This window comes from Ylistrum balloti, unplaced genomic scaffold (assembly GCF_031769215.1).
Source record: "Ylistrum balloti isolate Yb309-2 unplaced genomic scaffold, AGI_CSIRO_Ybal_v1 Utg369664, whole genome shotgun sequence".
NCBI lineage: Eukaryota > Metazoa > Mollusca > Bivalvia > Pectinida > Pectinidae > Ylistrum > Ylistrum balloti.
The window spans coordinates 561,680-586,995 of NW_026781913.1; the positions used below are offsets into that span (position 1 = coordinate 561,680).

Sequence of the window (25,316 nt, forward strand, 5' to 3'; positions counted from 1 at the left end):
ATTTTTTTTATTACTTACTTTACATTGTTATAATTGCACTTCAATTAATAGTGTGGTTAATTATTTTAGATAACCTGAGACAGTATTGTGATCGCCTTATTGTCATGTATCTTGCATCCGTAACCATTTTCGACTTCTTCTCAAAAACCACTGAACCAATTTCACTAACACTGTACAGAAACACTCAATAGCCAAATGTGAACTACATAGTTCCCATCCTCCAGGGGCCTGCAGAGCAGGGCCAAAAGGAGTCAAATTGACTCAAATTTCAAAACTCTTCTTCATATGATAGAATAGATTGCTTTGCATGAATGGAACATGTAAGGGCAATCTACCAAAAATTGTGAATTTCATGACCCCAGTGTCTCACATTTATCCCTGGGGAAGGGGGAAAAGTTTACATAGTTTAAATAGGAAAATTATATTTTTCAGTATATTTTGTTTAACTTCCATTGGAAATATTTCAAACTTTGTTAGAATTATTAGTAGAACATGATGGTTTGATGGTAAACGCATATTGATCCTGTCTGGCATCCAGGGGCTAATAGATTGTGCCAAAACGGGTCAAATGACTCAAATTTCAAACAATCTTCTTCTTAATACCCAGATATGCTAGAATAAAATGCTCTGCAGGGATGGGAGGTTTTCAAGGTGCTGTATTAAAATTGTCAATCTCATCACCTCCAGGGCCCGTATTCATGAAACCATTCTCATGCTCAAGCATAGATTTTTGTACTCAAGATAACTTTTTCATAATTCAACTATATCATATCCAATAGTCAAATATAAACATTGAATATAGCATTTGGCTTGAGGTCCTTTCAAAATATTTTCAAATCTTTGACAAAATCAGCCATTTTTTATTCATTTTAATTAAATCAAGATTTGAGCACAAAATTCATGCATGAGCATGAGAATGGTGTCGTGAATACGGACCCTGGTATTGCATTTCCATCTGAAGTAAGGTAAAATTGACAAAAGTTTCTATGAGAAAATTTAATTTTTGAGCATAATTTCTTTTAGTTCAAACTTGAAACAAACTTTTGTAGAATTCTGAATAAATGGATAGGCAGATAATTTAATGCACAGTTTACATTCACATTAAGTGTACACTTTATTTCAAGTTATCTTACTTTATTAACAAGATTATTTCTATAACATGTGACAAACACATTAACAGCTGTGTAACTCTGGTGATAGGTCAGGCCCTTGGGGCCTTTTGTTTACTTGACCATTTATTAGACTACCGGTGTGTAATTCTGCTAGGAAACACTGCACAGTACTCTATGTATACAAAAAATAAAGATATCTGTTAAAAAGTTCTGTAAACATTTATTGTAAATATAAAAAATGCAGCAATACAAAAATAAAGAAAATTCAGGAAAGTGTCTTAGGCAAGCCATCTTTATCCAAGAGACTTTGGTCAGGAGGTAGTTCCTGAGGGCCGGGGCCAGGCATTGTGTATATGATATACTTCAAACTGTCAGCGACGGGATCAAGGGGGAAATAACTCCTATCTTCTTCATTACCCTGCATCAAACAATATCAAGTATTGATAAGATCTTCCTTTGACTAAATAAAGTAATGTGTTCTGTTGTTGCTAAACCTAAGTTCTTTTATGCAACATACTAAAATCGCCACAACCAAATTGTCACAATAGTGTTAATAGCAAATCTGCTCTTAAAGACATACAAGAGATTCCAGAGGGATCTTGGCGCCCACCATTTGAGGATCTATTTTCAGTTCTTGAAGATTTGTTTATTTTTGTTTGTTTGTTACAGGTGTTGTAAATGTTCATGAACTGGTCTTCACTGAATGTACTCAATGATGGCACAAGATATTTTTATTAAGCACTTATTAGCAAATATCATTTGAAAAAGATCCCAAAGTATTATTAGATAGCAGTCAGTTACAGGTGGATAATAGACAATATGCTTATGCTGTATTACTGTCGACATCCAAGATGGCAGCCTGTGGGCCACCTTGATTTCAAATCAGTCCAAAAAAGGTACAATGCACAACTAGGGACCAAGGGAAACCAATATCTATGAAATATCAGAAGGATCCATCCAGTACTTCCTCAGATATAGCGGTAACAAACTTTTACATCCAAAATCCAAGATGGCCACCTGTCGGCCATCTTGAATTCGAATCAGTCCAAAAACGGTACAATGCACAACTAGGGACCAAAAGGAAACTGCATATGAAATTTGAGAAAGATCCATCCAGCACTTTCTCAGAAATAGCGGTAACAAACTTTTACTTCCAAAATCCAAGATGGCTACCTGTCGGCCATCTTGAATTCGAATCAGTCCAAAAAGGGTACAATGTACAACTAGGGACCAAGGGGAAACTGCATATGAAATTTGAGAAAGATCCATCCAGTACTTCCTCAGATATAGCGGTAACAATCTTTTACATCCAAAATCCAAGATGGCCACCTGTCGGCCATCTTGAATTCAAATCAATCCAAAAAAGGTACAATGCAAAACTAGGGACCAAGGGGAACCTGCATATGAAATTTGAGAAAGATCCATACAGTACTTTCCAAGAAATAGCGGTAACAAACTTTTACTTCCAAAATCAAAGATGGCCACCTGTCGGCCATCTCGAATTCGAATCAGTCCAAAAAAGGTACAGTGCACAACTAGGGACCAAGGGGAACCTGCATATGAAATTTGAGAAAGATCCATACAGTACTTTCCAAGAAATAGCGGTAACAAACTTTTACTTCCAAAATCAAAGATGGCCACCTGTCGGCCATCTCGAATTCGAATCAGTCCAAAAAAGGTACAGTGCACAACTAGGGACCAAGGGGAACCTGCATATGAAATTTGAGAAAGATCCATCCAGCACTTTTCCAGAAATAGCGGTAACAAGAATTGTTTACGGACGGACTGATGGACCATGGACGCAGGGCGATTTGAATACCCCACCATCTGATGATGGTGGGCTAAAAAAGACAGAAGGATTATGGTATAATCTTGTCTGTCTGTCAGCCCATCATAAACATTCAGAATTGAACAATTATCTTAGAAGCTTAATCAGCATGTCATGATGTTATATGACCCTGCCAGCTGTTTGATTCTTCAGTTCTTTAAAGAATAATTTCCCCTTTACCAGATATTTTAACATTTTTGAAGACCTCTTCGCTCAGTTTTCACAAGTCCCGATGAAACTTATTAATCATTATATACCTGATATGAAGTTGTGGGGCATTAATTCCACGTTATCAATCCCATTTTTTGTTCTTTCTTCTGCATTTTGGTCTTTTTCAGAGATTTCCTCTCATGGTTTTTAACTTTTCTCTTTTAAGCTGGGCACACCTTATACTTTGGCAGTTTTATAGCCTTTGCATTTTTTGGAGTATTTCAATCTTGACCAGAATTCCATCCTACAGTCTCAATGAAACTTTTATGGGCTGCATCATAATAACTCGCAAATTGACAGGATATTTATTGTTGTATTCATTTCAATGAAGTATACACCTCGTAAAGGGGCATATGTTTATTGTTTCACCAACCAGTATTTTATTGAAGAGTGTTTATGAAACAATTTTACAACCGAATATATAATCAAATATACCTACATTTGACACGGTCTCTGTTAACTCTTCAGTTTTTCCTCTAATAAAATCTTTTTCTTCTGTAGTTGGGGGGAAAAATTGCTTCACAAGATGAAGAAACCTCTGGACATCTTTCTTTAGAAGGAATAGACATGCGTTTGGACCAGCATCAAATGTGTAAGCCACCTGTTAATCAAATCAAGGCAATAAATCCTTTTCAAATAAAATTGACAGATGGTTTGTGTCAGAGCGAATACAAATTTGAAGTTCATTCCCTCCGTGTCTCTGAAGAATATGAGACCCTTCCATCACTTTCTCTATCATCAGGACGAGTTGTGTTTTTTTTTAATCTCTCTACCAGCTGATGAGGAGAAACACTTACCTTAGTTTGCTGACAGCTTCTGTTAAAATGATGCACCAGCTGAATGATTCTTCTGGACACATCAGTTAAGTAGGAGATGGGTGGGTAGGTATCCAGACAACATGCATGCATTTGGTTACTGTCCTGTCAGTTAAAAAACATTCAATGTCTAAATTATGAAACCCTTGAGGAGCAAATTTTCCTTCAATAGTTCCTGAAAATACAATAATAGTTTGAAAATTATGATACATACATACCCACCAAGCACTCACTGATCTCATATCTAGTTCAAATAGATAACCTGGCCACAATCATTTCTACCAATACATCAATATTTCCTTCTATAAGGAATTTGTAAACTATTTCCCATAAATACATAGAGCTCCTTCAGTTAGAGTGACTCAATTACTGAGGATTAAGTAAACAATATTACACTTTCAGTAAAACTGCGGAAAAATTCAAGATCAATATGGTCTCTTACTCCTTTCTACACCAACAACAAACCAAGTCAGAGATTTAGTTAATGATTCAATCCTTCTGAAGTTTGATTTCTAGACTTTTATAATAAAACCTTGCATGCTTGACTGAAGGCAGAAAGAATGTCTGAAATATGAAAGTTTTATATTGTAAATGTAACATGGAATGAAAGGAAAGACAATTTTTGACAAATTGATTGTTAAACTAATTAGACATCACTGTATACCTGGTAACATGTTTCCTTCATGATACAGAGAAAGCTCACATGCTACATTGTGCTATTTTTTTCTGCCTCATCTGAACTCTTTGTTTCTTTTACATGACATGTGATATAAAGTGACATCATAGGTAAAATAGCGTCATCCAATTGTCTTTCTATAACTGAAAAAGGAGGTAATTTAGCAGAATTGAAGAATTCAGAAATGAAAATAGTTTATAAAGTTTTAAGCAATTTTGACACAATGATGTGGAGATGACATTCTGCGACTTGCCGTTCTGGGCTTTATCTCAAACAAGATTTGTTACAGAATGAGGGCTAATGACTGTGATCATTTCATCTCAGTTACCTAGATTACAAGTTTAATAACAGATTTTGTCAGTCCATCCCTAATTCCTTGGTAAACACATGTATCCCTATACATATCACAGACTTCCAGTATCTAAGCTTGACACTGAACAGTTGGTCCACAAACTATGGGATTACATGCCTTCATTGTTATTTCTGCGAATGTTTGGAAATCTCTGTCGTTGATGGCCTGATTGATCTTCTCCACCTTGTCAGGAACACATCGAATTCTCCCCTGCAATAATTCACTAGTTTTCATAGTTATTTGCATTCCTTCTGTACTTCCAGTGTGTTTCTTCTGCTCATTCACCTGAAAAAGATTAAATGAGATGGCTTTAAATTACCTGGTAAGAGTCTGACTACTTATATTATATAATGTCCAGGGCAAACTTTTACAGAAATATATTCATCACTGTAATGGTGAAGTTTATATAGTAGGCTGTCAATGAATAAGACCAGCAAAGTATTGTGAGACACATACATACCACCAGTATAAGTACAGTGAGACTGTGAGACACATACATACCACCAGTATAAGTACAGTGAGACTGTGAGACACACACATACCACCAGTATAGTACAGTGAGACTGTGAGACACATACATACCACCAGTAAAGTACAGTGAGACTGTGAGACACATACATACCACCAGTATAAGTACAGTGAGACTGTGAGACACATACATACCATCAGTATAAGTACAGTGAGACACATACATACCAACAGTATAAATACAGTGAGACTGTGAGACACATACATACCAACAGTATAAGTACAGTGAGACTGTGAGACACATACATACCAACAGTATAAGTACAGTGAGACTGTGAGACACATACATACCAACAGTATAAGTACATGAGACTGTGAGACAAGGTGATACCACAGTATAGTACAGTGACACATACATACCAACAGTATAAGTACAGTGAGACTGTGAGACACATACATACCACCAGTATAAGTACAGTGAGACTGTGAGACACATACATACCACCAGTATAAGTACAGTGAGACTGTGAGACACACACATACCACCAGTATAGTACAGTGAGACTGTGAGACACATACATACAACCAGTAAAGTACAGTGAGACTGTGAGACACATACATACCACCAGTATAAGTACAGTGAGACTGTGAGACACATACATACCACCAGTATAAGTACAGTGAGACACATACATACCAACAGTATAAATACAGTGAGACTGTGAGACACATACATACCAACAGTATAAGTACAGTGAGACTGTGAGACACATACATACCAACAGTATAAGTACAGTGAGACTGTGAGACACATACATACCAACAATATAAGTAAGGTGAGACTGTGAGACACATACATACCACCAGTATAGTACAGTGAGACTGTGAGACACATACATACCACCAGTATAGTACAGTGAGACTGTGAGACACATACATACCACCAGTATAGTACAGTGAGACTGTGAGACACATACATACCACCAGTATAAGTACAGTGAGACTGTGAGACACATACATACCACCAGTATAGTACAGTGAGACACATACATACCAACAGTATAGGTACAATTAGACTGTGTGACACATACATACCACCAGTATAAGTACAGTTAGACTGTGAGACACATACATACCACCAGTATAGTACAGTGAGACACATACATACCAACAGTATAAGTACAGTGAGACTGTGAGACACATACATACAACCAGTATAAGTACAGTGAGACTGTGAGACACATACATACCAACAGTATAAGTACAGTGAGAATGTGAGACACACACATACCACCAGTATAGTACAGTGAGACACATACATACCAACAGTATAGGTACAGTGAGACTGTGAGACACATACATACAGTATAAGTACACCAGACTGTGAGACACATACATACCACCAGTATAAGTACAGTGAGACTGTGAGACACATACATACCACCAGTATAAGTACAGTGAGACTGTGAGACACATATATACCAACAGTATAAGTACAGTGAGACTGTGAGACACATACATACCACCAGTATAAGTACAGTGAGACACATACATACCAACAGTATAAATACAGTGAGACTGTGAGACACATACATACCAACAGTATAAGTACAGTGAGACTGTGAGACACATACATACCAACAGTATAAGTACAGTGAGACTGTGAGACACATACATACCACCAGTATAAGTACAGTGAGACTGTGAGAGACATACATACCAACAGTATAAGTACAGTGAGACTGTGAGACACATACATACCAACAGTATAAGTAAGGTTAGACTGTGAGACACATACATACCACCAGTATAGTACAGTGAGACTGTGAGACACATACATACCACCAGTATAGTACAGTGAGACTGTGAGACACATACATACCACCAGTATAGTACCGTGAGACTGTGAGACACATACATACCACCAGTATAAGTACAGTGAGACTGTGAGACACATACATACCACCAGTATAGTACAGTGAGACACATACATACCAACAGTATAAGTACAGTGAGACTGTGAGACACATACATACCAACAGTATAAGTACAGTGAGACTGTGAGACACATACATACCAACAGTATAAGTACAGTGAGAATGTGAGACACACACATACCACCAGTATAGTACAGTGAGATACATACATACCAACAGTATAGGTACAATTAGACTGTGAGACACATACATACCACCAGTATAAGTACAGTTAGACTGTGAGACACATACATACCACCAGTATAAGTACAGTGAGACTGTGAGACACATACATACCAAGAGTATAGTACAGCGAGACTGTGAGACACATACATACCAACAGTATAAGTACAGTGAGACTGTGAGACACATACATACCACCAGTATAGTACAGTGAGACACATACATACCAACAGTATAAGTACAGTGAGACTGTGAGACACATACATACCACCAGTGTAAGTACAGTGAGACTGTGAGACACATACATACCAACAGTATAAGTACAGTGAGAATGTGAGACACACACATACCACCAGTATAGTACAGTGAGACACATACATACCAACAGTATAGGTACAGTTAGACTGTGAGACACATACATACCGCCAGTATAAGTACAGTTAGACTGTGAGACACATACATACCACCAGTATAAGTACAGTGAGACTGTGAGACACACACATACCACCAGTATAGTACAGTGAGACACATACATACCAACAGTATAAGTACAGTGAGACTGTGAGACACATACATACCACCAGTATAAGTACAGTGAGACTGTGAGACACATACATACCACCAGTATAAGTACAGTGAGACTGTGAGACACATATATACCAACTACATACCACCAGTATAAGTACACGAAGATCTGGCCAGTGTGTATGTGGCTGTATCTGCCTAGCTATAGAATCTGTACCATCATTTTCTTCACCTTTGTTCCACACAACAAACCCTCCATGTATACTCCTACAGGCACTCCCAGATCCACATCTGGAAATATAGCATTTTAAGTGGAGAGAAATGATTGGTATTTACTCCAAGGAAATCAATACCTGAATATACAAATGTACTGCTAATTTGACTGATTTCTGAAAACTGTGACATATCAAATTCAAGAATAAATTGGGAAAAAAGGCAAAAGTCTTTTATTGTTATATGTGTTGACAAAGTTAATCTCAGAGAACCCTGAGCATTATTAGTATGACTACCACAGGATGTTTCGCCTTACCTGGCAATGGCAGAGATATCACCATCTATATCATACAAACACTTGAGAGCATACACTGAAACAGACACAAAAACAAACTCTTCAATACAGTATCATGCTTTAAGATTTGAAAACAATCAGTCTGAGTCAGTTATTCCTGTATTTATGAACAAGCTACCAAAAAATCTTATGTATCCTTGTTGGAAAGCTTTTTCAATGACCAAAGGTCAAACACTGACTATGAATCTATTTGATTTTTGCTGTCAGATTTCAGATAGGAGAAATATTTGCATGATATGATATTTGGATGCACTTGGCAGTTATTGAACAGACTTTGTATTGTCAAGCTTATATGGTGAGGTAGTATTTTGTAAAAGCTAAAAATGCTAAAAATAGCCTTAAATATCCATATTTTCAAGAAATGTACAGTATATATGGGCAAGAATTCTCTAATGAAATTTTAGTGTCAAAGTAGTTTATCCAATAAAAAACAAACAAAATCATGCAAGTATGGAGAATAAACATTGTTTAGATATCAAAGATGCTTTATTTTTATCGTCATATGAAATAACAAATTGATCTAATTGATTAAATAAAAGAAAGCAGCACAAGTTGTACGCCGCCAGTGGATAAATTATAGGCAACAAGTGTGACATTTCTGCAGTAGTGAAACTCCGAGTCGTATTTATTAAATGCCTGAAGAATTGTGGTGCTGTAGAAGTTGTTAATCGACTGCAAAATGATTGGTCTATAGATAAAAACGCTTGTTTTGTACAGGATTTGATTAATGCTGCAAATAAATAGGACTGAAAATAGACCTATGTATGTAACTTTTCGCATCAACAAGCGTTACGTGCACGTTTCCCTCAGTAAATTTGTTTGGAAATGCATCATCGGCACGGCATTTGCAAATTTACGAAGTGTCAACACAACGTACAATATGATTGTCGTAATTTTCATCAATCAACTGGAGTTTGGAAAATATATCAGGTAATAAAACATAATTAATTTTCGTGTCCAAACTACCCCAAAATACCCCCTCTGTTTGGAACAGTTGTATTTCTGTAACAGATCGTGTAACGATAATGTTTTTTGCGATATTTTGACTCACTCCCAGTAACATTAACACATGACGATGCAGCTTTCAAAAATAGCGTCTATCGGTGTAGAGGAACTCAAGGAGACCACGGAATCTGGTAATTTTGATCACATAATGAAGTGTTACGCACACATTCGGAGTAAAATGTGATCTTTGATAATGTTGTGTGATTTTTTCTTTGTATTTTTCAACAAAAAAAACCGAGTAGATCTGGTATTTGAAACAGGTTTGACCTCACAATAGGAATTATTTGGTGGGAACGATTTCCATATGTATCCTTGACCCGAAAATAAATAGTTGCACGTTTTTGGTGTCAATGTTACATGCGAATATTTAAACGATATTATATTTGAGATACGTGGGAGTATAATTATAATTTACATACAGATAGTGTATTGGGGGGCTTTTTATAGTGTCAATGTTACATGCTCTAAATTCATTAATTCTCTTTGTTCTTAACTGAAGTAAGTTTCAAAATGATTTTTTTTTACACATAGAAAGACACCATTTATAGTTATACTTCAAACAAAATTTGTAGGCTTATGAATATTTTTATCTTTTTCTTGCAATGTCACACTTAGGGTTACATTAGCGAATTCTTGCCCATATGTGAAACACTGATTACCTAGACAGGCATATCCAGCAGCTGATGAGGCCAGTCCTGCTGCAGTAGGAAAGTTATTCTTTGAGCAAATATGGATTTTCCAGTTCAACTTCTCAGTATCTGTATCACGGCTACTAACCTTCCGTTTTCTGGCTCTTCTTTTAACTGGAAATCATGTCAAAGCAATTATTACAGTATACAGCTGTGGTCAAGGTCTGAAGGACTTAATGAGAAATTTTCATCCCACTGTGGATTATTTAGTAATATCATGAAGTGAATTTCAAAATGCTGAAATGAAATTTTAAACTCTTGAATCTTAACTCACTTTCTCTGATGACGTTTTGAATCCTTGGGTTGTTAATGCACTGCTCTCTGTAAAAAAAAGGAGACACTTTACAAAAACATATCACTCTGGTCACCATTTCATGCTCTTAATAAGGCTTTAAAGACAAATTAATGTATATATCTATAGATTTTAATTGTGACTGCCATACAATGACTTTAATAGACTTTTTCTGGGGTGCTCTGAACTTATGCATTTTCAAATCTTTGCAAGTCACATACATGCAACCAAGAGGTTATGATGGGTTCTCAAAATTTAGTCCCCTCGACAAATAAAAAATCCAGGATTCAAATAAATGTAAGAGTATCAAAAATTACTTTAGTAACAGTATTTCAAAGAGTTTGATATAACATTGCTAAACTCACTTTCCGTTGAGCCATATCCTGTCCTTCTCAAAATGGTGGCTGACAGCGACACTAGTCTGAGCTTGAAGCTGTGTGAACAAACAAGTATATAGTTATACAGGGATCAACACATAACCTAATTTTACTATGGAGGAAAGTGTGTAAGCTGAGGATTTGATGCATTGTGTGATAATTTCTGTTATTTAATACTCAATAAAGGGAGATAATCTAATAAGATACATTCATAGAATTCACATAATTGTATATACCTCCAATAGTGAAAAAAAAAATAAAAATAATTTACCTCTATTTTGAGCTCTACTAAAATAACTTGTTTCTAAAAAATCAATAGTCTGTGCAGAACCATAGTTTCTTTTTAGAACAAATTAACATTGTCCTGTTTAAAACCTTGCTTTGGAACATTAGCAACATTTTCTTATTATCTGAAATAGTATTGAAGAATTTGCTGTGTCATATAGATCTCAAATAAATACTTCAGTGCTTCATCAAGTAAAGTGTATAACCAATTCAATCATCAACATCTAAAAATCAAGTGTAGAGTGTCTATACAACAACAAATCTTAACAAATCAAAATCAAGTGTAGAGTGTCTATACAACAACAAATCTTAACAAATCAAAATCAAGTGTAGAGTGTCTATACAACAACAAATCTTAACAAATCAAAATCAAGTGTAGAGTGTCTATACAACAACAAATCTTAACAAATCAAAATCAAGTGTAGAGTGTCTATACAACAACAAATCTTAACAAATCAAAATCAAGTGTAGAGTGTCTATACAACAACAAATCTTAACAAATCAAAATCAAGTGTAGAGTGTCTATACAACAACAAATCTTAACAAATCAAAATCAAGTGTAGAGTGTCTATACAACAACAAATCTTAACAAATCAAAATCAAGTGTAGAGTGTCTATACAACAACAAATCTTAACAAATCAAAATCAAGTGTAGAGTGTCTATACAACAACAAATCTTAACAAATCAAAATCAAGTGTAGAGTGTCTATACAACAACAAATCTTAACAAATCAAAATCAAGTGTAGAGTGTCTATACAACAACAAATCTTAACAAATCAAAATCAAGTGTAGAGTGTCTATACAACAACAAATCTTAACAAATCAAAATCAAGTGTAGAGTGTCTATACAACAACAAATCTTAACAAATCAAAATCAAGTGTAGAGTGTCTATACAACAACAAATCTTAACAAATCAAAATCAAGTGTAGAGTGTCTATACAACAACAAATCTTAACAAATCAAAATCAAGTGTAGAGTGTCTATACAACAACAAATCTTAACAAATCAAAATCAAGTGTAGAGTGTCTATACAACAACAAATCTTAACAAATCAAAATCAAGTGTAGAGTGTCTATACAACAACAAATCTTAACAAATCAAAATCAAGTGTAGAGTGTCTATACAACAACAAATCTTAACAAATCAAAATCAAGTGTAGAGTGTCTATACAACAACAAATCTTAACAAATCAAAATCAAGTGTAGAGTGTCTATACAACAACAAATCTTAACAAATCAAAATCAAGTGTAGAGTGTCTATACAACAACAAATCTTAACAAATCAAAATCAAGACTTTGAATGTTACATCCAAAAAATAATGTTTTCAGTCATGTTTACAAATATGAAGTCAGAAGAGAGGGCTTTTATGAAAATGATTCCAGATCCTTTCATTTTGAAATTATCATGAATATCAGTTACAAAAGTATGAAGACAGGATTTTGACAATGCTATATACATGTATCAATTTTTTTGTTAAACTTTTGTGACTGTGCTGGTATGACCTTAATTACTATTGTATTTCGGTGAAAAGAAAATGCCTTGTGGAATTTTACGATAACCGTATCTACAAGGCATGAACAAATATTCAACCTTTCATTTCTTTGATGCGATATAAGAATATTTACAAAAACCTGAATAAACTGTCATAAATTAACAAGTCCACAACACTTAACAGGTTTGATGATGTATCAATGTCATTCCACATGTATCTCAGTACCTAATGTTGATGTGACAGTATTGTTACCTGGTCCTGATGAAGAGTCACACTGACTGAAGAGTTGGCTGGAAGTATCAATGTCTCATCATTCTTACCCCCTAAATATAACAAAAAAGTATGTTTATATTGCCAGTACAAGATCTATAAACAAAATTCAATTAATTCAGACCCTTGACACATTGGTTATCAAAAAGTTGTTTTACGATTTTAGCACATTTAACCCATATGATGTTGCAAGTTGGTGAAGGTCATTTATTTGAAACAAACTTTGTAGCCCTTCATCCCAGTGTACTACAAGGCAAATATCATGACTCTGGGTCTCCTTAATTCGTTTCTGATAAAGAGTCTTTTAACAATTTACAGGTATTACATTTTACCTCTGTAACCTTAGAAGTGGGTCAAGGTCACTTACAGAAATTTGGTAGCACTTCATTTCAACATGCTACATGTAAAATATCATTATCCTAGGCCTTTTGGTTAATAAGAAAAAGATCCATGCTGGAATAGGGAATCAGAAGTAGTTATTAGGTTCACAGATATGAAATAGTTGTATTGCCCAGACATTGGTTCAAAACATTTATGTGTTTCCGAGATGAATCATATAAACTTTTGACCCGTGTAATGAACTTTTGACCTGTATGACCTCACCCTTGAATGATTTTGTTTACTTTCTTTACAAAACAATGTTGTTGAATTGTTAAAAAAATGAAAATCAAACCAATCAAGTTGAAAGCACATCTTATTTCTGGTTTAAGGCTTGAAACACATTTGTCACTTCCCATAAAGGAAAAAGTTCAGAATTTGGCACAAGATTATCATTCTTTGACGGGTTCATATCAAACTATATGCATACCACGGCACAGTATACACCTACAAATATTTTATGGGTGGAAAACTAATGCACGGTTGATCTCGTATACGTGATAAGTAACGAACTATGGTTTTGTGTGCGCGTGTAATGAACGTAAACGTACAATATTTGACAACAGCAATATTCACAGGAGCAGAACATGTTACACAGTGCATCATTTCATCTGAGGAAGCAGTAAGCAGCCGATTCCGCTTTACTAAATCGGTGTCAAACTCACGTTCAAATCTTGAAGGTAATAATGTTTTCTTTTAAAACAGGCAGAAGACTTAGATTGCATTTCATTCGAAAAGTTTCTATTTTTTGCTCACGTTTAAGGGCTATAATTTAAGATGTCCCGAATGGAAAACAAAAATGGCAGCCGCCATGCAGGGGCTCATGGCATCACGTCGCTTTTCATTAACATACAGTAAACTACTACACGGGATATTCCGAAGAGGGGTGAGCTTCATATTGACTTACCGGCTTGAATTCAACTACTGATTTTTTGTTCAATCAATATTTATCAATGATTAAGTTAAGTTGAAAACGGTTGCAAATATCAGCATCTACTGGTCCATGTTTCAAGTCCGTGGTTATCTGATTATATGTCCCTGTCCCCACTCAGAGAATAAAAATCCTTTCAACTCTAAATATTGGGATACCGTTTTTGATATGTATGTTCTCATTATCTTGGCACCAGAGCATACTCACCAGTTGGCTGTTCTCTGCTTGGGGAAAATATTTTTATACATGTTGGTAGGGCGTTCAAACAAACTTAGAGACTTTTGAATTGGCCGCTTAGTTTATAATAATAGAAGTGCAATATCTTTATTCTTTGCCATGACTATATATTTACAGTATGCACAGGATGAACTTCAGTTCCCCTCTGATATCAACATTGAAGAAGAAGTTTTACAAAGGATGGAAAAGGAGAATATTAAGAGAAGAAAACATCCAGGTCGTTTTGCACAAAATAAATTGCTTCCTCTGCCTACAAAGTTAGTGGATGGTGTAGATATAGTTATGCAAAGTAAGTACAAATGCTGGTAACCAAATATGGTAGATTCTTGGTAAATGTTGGTGAAAAATTCTGCTCTTATAATCTATAACACAATTGTAATGTTCAATATGCAATATTGTCCTTTTCTTGATCAGTTTTATTTGGGACCAGGTTTTCAGAGGGGTTCATGTAATATTTTGAATCAGTGAACTCTTTAATATGCCTGTCACACAAAATTAATAGGCTACGGTATACCTGCACTATGATGTTGTCCAGAAAACTTTTGTTTTTTTGCCCAGAAATTTCTTCTATTATTTTTAAGATATCTTTTTTTGAGCTTGATAGGCTTTTTAAACTAAAAAACAACAGGAATTTGTGGGTTTCTTTTTTCAATTAACAGTCTGAATCAAGGATATCCAAAACAGGAATTGTATTTTGTCCATAGTTAGCTCTTTGATCTTCTCCAGAGACCTTCTCTTTTAGTTTTAAAAATAAGGAAAATTGTTCTGTCAATGTCTTCTTCGAAATGTTTTATATGGTCTCTTTTGGACTTGGATGGTTTTATCATCATGTCATGTAGTTGTGCTTCTCTGATTAGTATATTGATGCAATGATTTTGTGAAGGAGTTATTGCCCTTTATCTTTTTCAGCATTTATGGTAGAATTCCTTTCTCAGTTTCCAACCTATTTCTTTGAATTTTATGGCAATATGATAATAACATAAGCTTATTTCTCCTTAGTTTTTTAGTTGCATTTAGATTGGGAAACAATTATCAAAGTTGTACTATAAGGTACCTTCACCATTTTGAATCCTCTTTTTCAGTTAACACAAATGCCATCTGAACTGATGATTATATTTGTGGGGGAACTATGTAGAGGTGTGATGATTATTTACAGTGATATTTTTTTTCTTTCATTTTTTGTTATTTTAAGATAGAAAAGGGTAAAATAGGTGTGTCTAGTGAGTGAGTTTGAGGGTTTCAGGGTTATGTTGTGAATGTGTGACAAGGAGACCTCCAGTGTAGTGCTTTGTACTGCTGCCACTGGTAAAGAGTTCCACTGTGTTGTTGTGTGTGGGAAGAATGAATATTTGTAAGTGTCCTTGATAGCAGGTATGTATTTGTAAGTGTGAGGGTGTGCTTGTCTTGTCCATGGGTCTGTGTGATGTGAATGAATAATGTGTTGAACTTTTTGCATGGACTGGGCTTATATTGTTTGACCTGAAGAACTGTTCTTTGTGCTTCAGGAATATGTCATTAAAAGATTGTAAACAAAAGTTTTGAAAGAAGGAATAAAGCTCAAGTGAACTGTCTGATTTGTATTACATTATGTATACATGAACTTAAGTTTATAAGTGAACACCATCTCAATATTTTGTTATAGAGTATGGCAGGAAATCTACACCGGAGGAAGCAAAGAAACTGGACAATAGTATTACAGGTCGCCATCCTCCACCAGAACCTGAAGTGTTGCGAGAAAAAGTGTCCATGATTAACCAAAAACTGGATAAAAAAAGTATAAATATACACAGTGACTTATATGTGATGGATAAGCTATATGTATTTCTTTACTTAAAGTGCCATAGCTTGGTGTTGCTGAGCTGTTTCATTTTGCTGAAACAAACATTAGATAGCAGTATGTGTATATAGGGAAATATCCTAAAATGGTTCTTTTTCATTATTTATTATTATTATTGTAAAATAATATTTGTATTAATCTCATCAACTCATTATTACTAATATAATGATGTGCATGAAGTAACAAGTAGATTTGAAGTTGTGGCTCTTGACGATAAAGTATCTACATCAGAAACATAGTAAGTGGAACTTCTGGTGCACTACATGTTGGATTACAGATTGATAACTTGACAAAGTAAAACTACATGAAATGCAGTTGTGCATCATAGATATAAACAATTCTCTCACAATTTTGAATATAGGTGAAAATGTTAATAATGTTTGTTGTGGAAAAGTATTGACTTTTTTTATTTGTTTGTGTTTCAGATAAAAGAGATCCATCAACTATGAGCGAGGAAGAACGACAAACATTTCTGGTAAACAGAAAAAGTAAAATACAGCAGATTCTCCGACATACCACTCACTTACAGAAATCTATAGAGTAAGGCTATTGCTATTGTAGAAAAAGCTTCGACATAACACTCACTTACAGAAATCTATAGAGTAAGGCTATTGTTATTGTAGAAAAACTCTTCACCTCAAAAGGTTATTGGAAAAAGTTAATGTATTGTACCAGACTATATGCTAGAAAATTAATGGAGTCAGTAAATTTGCATAGAACTATAAAATTATGTATAATGGTGTGCATTGTGTAGTATTAAAATGTGTTTTTTTTTCTTTTTCTTTATATAGAATATTTTATCAACGGAAAACAGGATGTTATTCTATGTTGTGTGTCTGAAATAAATATCTGTTGATTTATATGTACAGAGTATCATGTTGTAGTGTTTTGATTGGTTGATGTAACTGATCATTAATTCTGTGAATTTTTCAGCTACACAGGTTACAACACCATAGTCTATCTCCTTGCTCGTGTGTCCAAGAATTACAATATCATTCGCACCTGTCTGTCTGAGGTACGTACACTAGATTTCCTCCTGTTATCATCACCAACACATATGTACCGATTATTACAACCTACACGCCTTCCAGTCCTTTTGTTTATTTTTGACCTGTCATCTGTTGTTGTAGATAGAGAAGAGAGATCCAGGTTTTTTGCCAAGTGCTGTCTATAATTTTGGAAGTGGACTTGGAACAGCAGTATGGTGAGGACTTGGTATTAAGATTGTCTTATGGAAATGAAGTTTTTTCGTTTTTCTTGATAATATTTAGGACGCTTTGGATTTTGTATAAATATTATCTATGAGAGAAGCACTAATTGTGGAGACAAAATAAATTCATTTCTATATTTAGCTGAAATTTTATACAAAAAAAACCCTGTAACTATATGTAGATAGATAAAGTGAAACAACTGTCATTTTGAACATTATTGATGCATAGTTGATTTCACATTAAAGTAAGGTAAACATTGAAACACTGTCATTTATCTAATACTGAAGAAATTTCCTGAGGATGATGAGCAGACAGACTGGGATCTAGCAGACAGACTGGGATCTAGCAGACAGACTGGGATCTAGCAGACAGACTGGGATCTAGCAGACAGACTGGGATCTAGCAGACAGACTGGGATCTAGCAGACAGACTGGGATCTAGCAGACAGACTGGGATCTAGCAGACAGACTGGGATCTAGCAGACAGACTGGGATCTAGCTGACAGACTGGGATCTAGCAGACAGACTGGGATCTAGCAGACAGACTGGGATCTAGCTGACAGACTGGGATCTAGCAGACAGACTGGGATCTAGCAGACAGACTGGGATCTAGCAGACAGACTGGGATCTAGCTGACAGACTGGGATCTAGCAGACAGACTGGGATCTAGCAGACAGACTGGGATCTAGCAGACAGACTGGGATCTAGCAGACAGACTGGGATCTAGCTGACAGACTGGGATCTAGCAGACAGACTGGGATCTAGCAGACAGACTGGGCTGATTTGTTCCAGCTAGCCCAGCACAAAATTACAGAAAGACTCAATAGAAAAAACCTTTAGAAGAAGATAGGAATTAAATTTTTTAATTCAAAACCAAAACTATTCAGAGATTTGCCATATTGACTGTTGAAATAGGTGGTGACAAATGTGTGACTTCTGGGTTTTATGTTATTGTCTGCATTAATTAATGAGATATCATTATCGTCCCAAATTTTACTTATCTTCATTTATTTGATATCTATATCTCGACATTACTTTGGAATTCCTCCATGATTCAAAACATTTTTCTGGTTCTGATCTATTATATTCAGGGCGTCTAACACTGTTTGGGGGTCAGCTGTGAAACAGTATTATTGTCTGGATCCAGCTACTGATATGTCAACTCTAGCACGACTCTTACTACAGGGTAAGTCATGTCAGCTCTAATATGACTCAGAGCAAGTGATGTCAAGGACATCTGTACAGTCTGATTATCAATGACTAACTTATGAAATTCTAATCACCACAGCAGCACAGTGGAATATTTGTCAAATAATACAATAAACAGTGATGCGATTTGTACAAAGTACCTAGTTATACTAACCAAGGTGTAACCTACTGGTACATGTTGTACCTACGGGTACTTATACTAACCAAGTTGTAACCTACTGGTACATGTTGTACCTAGTTATACTAACAAGTTATAACATACTGGTACATGTTGTACCTAGTTATACTAACCAAGTTGTAACCTACTATTAAATGCTGTACATAATTTTGATCTATGTCTTAAAGAAAAATACTTAAAAAAATAATGAAGATGGTGATGCTTTTATGTTGTTGTCTTCAGAGGGAGATGAATTCAAAAAGATGGTGATACCTGGAGTATTTTTCAGAAACAAGCCACCATCTCATACCTCTGTAAGTAGTACTCTGCCTTAGTGTTGTCCTTGTTTTCAGCATCAGGATCAGGAAAAAGTTCTGTAAGCTCACCCCTATCTATAACTTTAAAATGGAATATCCCACAAATACCACATGATTGTTTTATAAGCTCACCCCTAACTATAACTTTTCTGTGGAATATCCTACAAATACCACATTTGTTCTGTAAGCACACACATATTTGTAACTTTTCAATAGAAATCCCATTCAGGAACTCCAGGTATGGTGAGAATTGAAAGTCCTGTTATAATGGGTGACATATTGATTTCCATGTTATTTGATAATGACATTTGTGAATGCAGAATTTTATAGGGGAAAAACAGAAAAGGAAAAAAAAAACTTGATAGTATGTGCCATTAGATAAAAACACTGATAATTTTTTTTGGACTTTGATTTAATTTTAATTTAAATGTCTTTGTAAAACTAATTACAACAATATACATGTTCAATATTATATCTTCTTCCATGGTTTCCAGCTGCCGTTTCCACTGGTTGTAAGTGCTTTTACATTGCTTGAACAGCCCAGCAAGATAAAACGTCTGGAGCTCATCGAGCACCTGTGGAACATGACGTCTGATTACCTGGTAACTATGTTTAAAATTTCTTTTCAAAGAATTTTTAGTAGTGGAAAATGATAGGTCAGACAGCTAGAAGCATTGGTATACACTGACTGTCCGTTCTCACAGAGATGTCATTATTCACACAGAGATGTCATTATGATATATCATAAACATTTGTATTTACTGATATTTATTAACATGGTATTATGTTAAGCTTCTCCTGTCAGGGGTGTATTTAGTTCATTCTATGGTCTAGTAAGTAAGTGACATCAATTGTTTTTAGAACTTCATGACTTTGTGAATAGCTTACCAAAACATGTGACATTGGGTATGGAAATTTTGACCTAACAAAATTATCAATGTTCTGATATGAAAAATAAAATTTGTTTGGCCTTACAGTTTCCTTTGATAAGTAAATTATAGTTATCTATGGATGAAATGGGTTTTTGCAGGTGTTGATAGAGAATGGTACATATGCAGGTCACACTGTGATACAGGAGGCAAAAGAATGGCTACTACAGGTAAGTTTTTACTTCCTAGTCTTCAGGTTTCTGATGTACTACATCTAGTAGGTTAGGGGTAATGTTTGAATTAGTATCAAATCAGTGGTATTTAATTAAAGATTTAGATCTACTTTCTGTGTTTCCTCTGTTATAAGGCAAGGCAGACCAGTCAGACTGACCAATTTCTGTAGCTCTGTATTTTTGTACCAATTTCTACACCTGTTATTTTCCCTTTTTTTTTCTTTGTGGATTGTTGACTATAATTATTTATAGTGTCAAGCTATTCTGTGTTTTCTAGTCACCGTTCGAACCTCAATCGCGCACTACTGCTGACGAAGAGCCTCATGTCTTTGCTCCGGTGAGTCAACACAAAAGAATTCCTCAGAATTATGTACCTATGTCTATTCCTCTGCTTCAAAAATAATATTGCTTATTAGGTGATGAGCTGGGTCAATTTAATAGGAGAAACCACTCCTTTCCACCTCCAACCCTCCAACCCTCCAAACTAAATCTAGAAAATGTTAATAATCTCCATTAGAGAGCTGGGAAGGGGTGGAGGGTGAGGGATGCTGTAGTTTTGTGTTGTGTCTATCCATCCTTCTGCTATGTTCTCCAAGCTCTTACCACTACACATATATTAACTATAAAGATTCTGTGATATTTGATTGAGATATTTCTTTTCCAGTGCCCTCATGATAAAAAATGCCCAAAGTTTGCCATCAAGGATTTGAAAATTGCTTGTACGTTTAGTGCCAGTTTTGAACCTCTTAAGCAATACAAGGCAAGTATAAGACCTGTGTACATAAATACAAAAGTAACTTTGTGAATAAATAACCAGAGATGAATGCAAAGCACACATCTTTTTCTTAATCAAGGTTGTCTTGTGGTGGCTGTATGAGGTATTGTAGCACGGTCAAGTTTATTTAAAAGAATTAAGGATACTGTGATGTATGATATACATTTACAACCATTAGGAAAAACAAATTACCCGTGAAAACGTGTGTAGCCTCTGTATCCTATACCCAGAAGAACAATGAATTATTATTAATTTGTCAGCTAGGATTGTATTAGTAAGTATATTTACATACTAGGTGAGCATGTAAAACTGTGGTATGTGTGAGTGGTCTAGGTACTGTACAGCTGTGGCATGTCCGAGTGGTCTGGGTACTGTACAGCTGTGGTATGTCCGAGTGGTCTAGGTACTGTACAGCTGTGGCATGTCCGAGTGGTCTGGGTACTGTACAGCTGTGGCATGTCCGAGTGGTCTGGGTACTGTACATGTACAGCTGTGGTATGTCTGAGTGGTCTAGATACTGTACAGCTGTGGCATGTCCGAGTGGTCTGGGTACTGTACATCAGTTACAGCTATAATATATGTATATGAAAGTCACTTGTCACAATGTATTCCTTTTTTTTTTAACCAGACTGATTTGAACAAACTGACAACTTCATACTCATATGTGATTATGAAACGAGGAAAGGTGAACACTCCAGGTAAGTTTAGAAAAATTTTCTTAAATTTTAAACAAAAGTCTTAATTGGTCATGAAAACATCAGAACTGTAAAATTTCAGTTATTTTACTTATTTTAAGTATCAGGACTGACTTTGTCATCATGTTTTGTCATCCATATACCACCAAAACCATAGTTCCCTGTCTGCCGTGTGTACATTTTTAACATCTTGAACTTATTCTCTTATTCAAATAATCCTGATCCTGATCAACAGATGTCACTTTTCAGGTTTGTCTGAAATCCAAGATGGATCTCATCATGGAAAAACTATTTCAAACTTTATGTTAAATTCTAAGAATGTAAATTAGCCAAAACTTTGTATAAATTATCAAGGTCACAAAGTAACAAGGTGCTGTTATTTTCCAGTTTTTTCAAAATTTGAAATGACCACTATGGCCATCATTTTGAGATGTTAGGTTTACATGTGAAAGGTCCCAATGCTGATGCGTTGTTATTATCAGTGTTTTAGCATACCATCGGTAAAAGCTTAAATTGTTTGTATTCTTTGTTCATTGTCGAATAGCGTGCATCTTTAGACAACATAGTGACTTCTTTTTAGAAAGAAGTACTTGAACCACTAAATGTATTGAGCCTTATTGCTAGCACACTTCTTTGTACTTTGTATATTAAAAAAATGAAATAACAAGGAAACATAATCACCATATCTAAAGTCTGGTCCACTGTATTGTTTGCCTATAGATGCGAAGTGGCCACGAATTGTCCAAGCAATGCCTCAGAATGACCACCACACACACTGTCGTATGTGTTGCCATGATGCTAGTATTAGACATTATGTTGTGAGCAAGAAGAAAACAATGAGGTAGGTCCTTGATATCATCTTTGATTGAAATGTATGACCCCAGGAAATCTCAGTGATAGAATCCTGTGAAACATTGACACCCACATTGATAGAATCATGGGACACATTCTCACTGATGGGATCATGTGACACATTGACATTATTACTGATTGAATCATGTGACACATTGACATGATCATGTGACACTTTTCCACCGACGGGATGATGTGACACATTGACATCACTGATGGAATCATGTGATACATTGATATCACTAATGGAATCATGTGATACATTGATATCACTGATGGAATCATGTAACACGTTGACATCACTGATGGAATCATGTGATACATTGATATCACTGATGGAATCATGTGATACACTGATGGAATCATGTGATACATTGACATCACTGATGGAATCATGTGATACATTGATATCACTGATGGAATCATGTGATACATTGATATCATTATTTGAATCGTGTGACACATTGACATCCTCATGGATAGGATCATATGACACAATGACATCCTCACTAATAGGATCCTGTGAGACATGACATTTTAAAACAGAATCACATGACAGTGACATCTTCACAGATAAGATCATGTGACACATTGAAATATTCGCCAATAGGATTATGCAACACACTGAAATCTTCCCGTTTTGACAAAATCATGTTACAATTAAAATTTCATAAATTTTCTTTTTCCAGACCAGTGTACGAGATTGTCCGACGTTCTCATTGGGGGGACAAAATACCAATTGACCTTACAGATGCCAGCACAAAAGGAGCACTTTATTATTCTGAGGAAGGAGTCAGGTACAAAGGAACACAAAAAAGTAAGAAGAAGAAAGCTAAACCCAAACAGACATCAAAGGACTCCTTACTAACAAACTTGATGCTTGATAATTCTGATCAAATGGAAGATATTATGGAGAAGTGGAAAGAACATTTCATTCCTGCAGATTCAGAAGGAAGTGGATGTCAGTCAGAATCTATTAACTTGACAGAAGACTCCTCAGATCAGGAATATACAACAGACAACCTAAACAGTTCTGTGAAGTTTAGCAGAGGTGATTCTGTTCACCAGGACAATTTTATAGACCCTAAGAAAGATAGCCCAACTTAATCAATTTATTTCACACATGATAGAATAAAAGAGAATTGTATCAACACAGTACACTTTGGTTTATATTTTTGAACTGATTCTCTTTATAGACTGTTAATTACTGACTTGTTTCATCAAAATCTGATACTTGATTTAAGAGAAATCAAATTGTTTTACAATCAGTGAACCCCTTTTATATAGTCCTACCTCTTAGTCATAATACCCCCCTCCCAACAAGTAAAATAGGTGCCACAAAAATGAAATAAGTTTTATTTTACTGAAATTAAAGAAACAAAAACACAAAATGAATCGATGTGATAATTTAATGGCATTATTCTTCAACATAACAATAGCACTCTCAAAGCATCCTCAGCATTCCCATCACAGAAGCATCTGTACACACAGTGTTTCTCACAAACATGCACTGCGTAGATATTCAAACTTACTATCCTACTCACGTTCTGTCATTAATTTTGGCTTTGTGCCAGGAACCATCAATTGACCTACCAAGCTTCACTGCTAAAACTCTGCATGATTTTGACACAATACAAATAAAAATGTTAACACATTTATCTTGTTCCCAATTCACATAAATTTAAGGACATTCTAGATCTGTATCCTCCTCACCTACTGTGTGATTTCCTTCAGAAGTTTTAAAATGTACTGTATTTGTTTTATAACAATTGTGAGACGTTATTCCAATTTGTATTAATCACTCTTGTTGGTCCGGATAGAAGCTTCAAGGGGCTTACTGCAGGAAAAAAAAATGAAGACCCTGGGGAAAGCATATGTGGGCAAGTGACCCTTTACTTTTTCATGTCAGTTTGGGTAATAGAACCCTGAACATCTTGGTGAATGCGTTACCACTGTACCCCTCCCAACCCCCCGGCCACACCTTTAGATGTTAAACACTGAGTGTATCTCTGAGATACAACCAGTTCCTTTGTGGCTTGTAATCTGTCTTCGACGCTTTCAGTCAAGATTTTATATACATGTAGTAAATTCTTTTCCACAATATCTATAATTTCATAAGAAATGTAAACAACAGACTCGGAAAAATTAAAAAGAATTGACTTTGCAAAAATAAGGATTGTCTTGTGCTAAAAGTAATACACCATATATGTACTATGTTTAGCATACCATTTAGAGCAAGTGATGCTGTACAAACTTGGTACAAGTGTAGAGTAACACACTTGTGTGGGGAATACCCGGAAAATACTAGTCTCCAAACATTGCACATTCCCACACATGTAATGTCAGATATTTAGTATCAGTTATGGAAAGGCTGGATGCATTGCTAAATGTGACATTACTTTTACCAAATGCAAGATGCAAGTTACTTTTTGCTAAATGAGAAGTGTATTTTGCTTGCTAAATGTGAATTGTGTTTGGCCAATTACAAATC

General features: G+C 35.3%; 2 protein-coding genes across 2 annotated transcripts; one reads left to right on the top strand and one right to left on the bottom strand.

Annotated features, from left to right (window-relative positions):
- Nucleotides 1-1,359: 1,359 nt before the first annotated feature.
- Nucleotides 1,360-14,117, bottom strand: LOC132559770 (diphosphomevalonate decarboxylase-like). Its single transcript, XM_060224400.1, has 11 exons — nucleotides 14,055-14,117; nucleotides 13,108-13,178; nucleotides 11,065-11,132; nucleotides 10,682-10,728; nucleotides 10,378-10,521; nucleotides 8,675-8,729; nucleotides 8,292-8,436; nucleotides 5,111-5,278; nucleotides 3,948-4,070; nucleotides 3,590-3,751; nucleotides 1,360-1,530 (listed from the first exon to the last, which is right to left on the bottom strand). Exons 1-11 carry the CDS (start codon nucleotides 14,107-14,109, stop codon nucleotides 1,378-1,380), a joined length of 1,191 nt encoding a protein of 396 aa, XP_060080383.1. The 5' UTR covers nucleotides 14,110-14,117; the 3' UTR covers nucleotides 1,360-1,377.
- Nucleotides 14,118-14,302: 185 nt separating this feature from the next.
- LOC132559792 (methyltransferase-like protein 17, mitochondrial) lies at nucleotides 14,303-23,980 on the top strand. Its single transcript, XM_060224422.1, has 15 exons — nucleotides 14,303-14,389; nucleotides 14,789-14,960; nucleotides 16,314-16,445; nucleotides 16,934-17,048; nucleotides 17,442-17,523; nucleotides 17,639-17,712; nucleotides 18,810-18,904; nucleotides 19,328-19,398; nucleotides 19,896-20,003; nucleotides 20,432-20,500; nucleotides 20,781-20,840; nucleotides 21,168-21,263; nucleotides 21,907-21,976; nucleotides 22,694-22,814; nucleotides 23,515-23,980. Exons 1-15 carry the CDS (start codon nucleotides 14,303-14,305, stop codon nucleotides 23,930-23,932), a joined length of 1,770 nt encoding a protein of 589 aa, XP_060080405.1. The 3' UTR covers nucleotides 23,933-23,980.
- Nucleotides 23,981-25,316: the final 1,336 nt, after the last annotated feature.

What these genes read in the sequence shown, in the direction of transcription:
- LOC132559770 (XM_060224400.1), bottom strand. Translation starts at nt 14,109, where the DNA reads ATGATGCACTGTGTAACATGTTCTGCTCCTGTGAATATTGCTGTTGTC. An exon ending in AGGATATGGCTCAACGGAAA is followed by an intron (nt 10,729 to 11,064) that starts GTGAGTTTAGCA and finishes TTTTTTTTACAG; the next exon opens with AGAGCAGTGCATTAACAACC. An exon ending in TGCTGGATATGCCTGTCTAG is followed by an intron (nt 8,730 to 10,377) that starts GTAATCAGTGTT and finishes TGTCTGTTTCAG; the next exon opens with TGTATGCTCTCAAGTGTTTG.
- LOC132559792 (XM_060224422.1), top strand. Translation starts at nt 14,303, where the DNA reads ATGGCAGCCGCCATGCAGGGGCTCATGGCATCACGTCGCTTTTCATTA. An exon ending in TGTAGATATAGTTATGCAAA is followed by an intron (nt 14,961 to 16,313) that starts GTAAGTACAAAT and finishes ATTTTGTTATAG; the next exon opens with AGTATGGCAGGAAATCTACA. An exon ending in CCAAAAACTGGATAAAAAAA is followed by an intron (nt 16,446 to 16,933) that starts GTATAAATATAC and finishes TTTGTGTTTCAG; the next exon opens with ATAAAAGAGATCCATCAACT.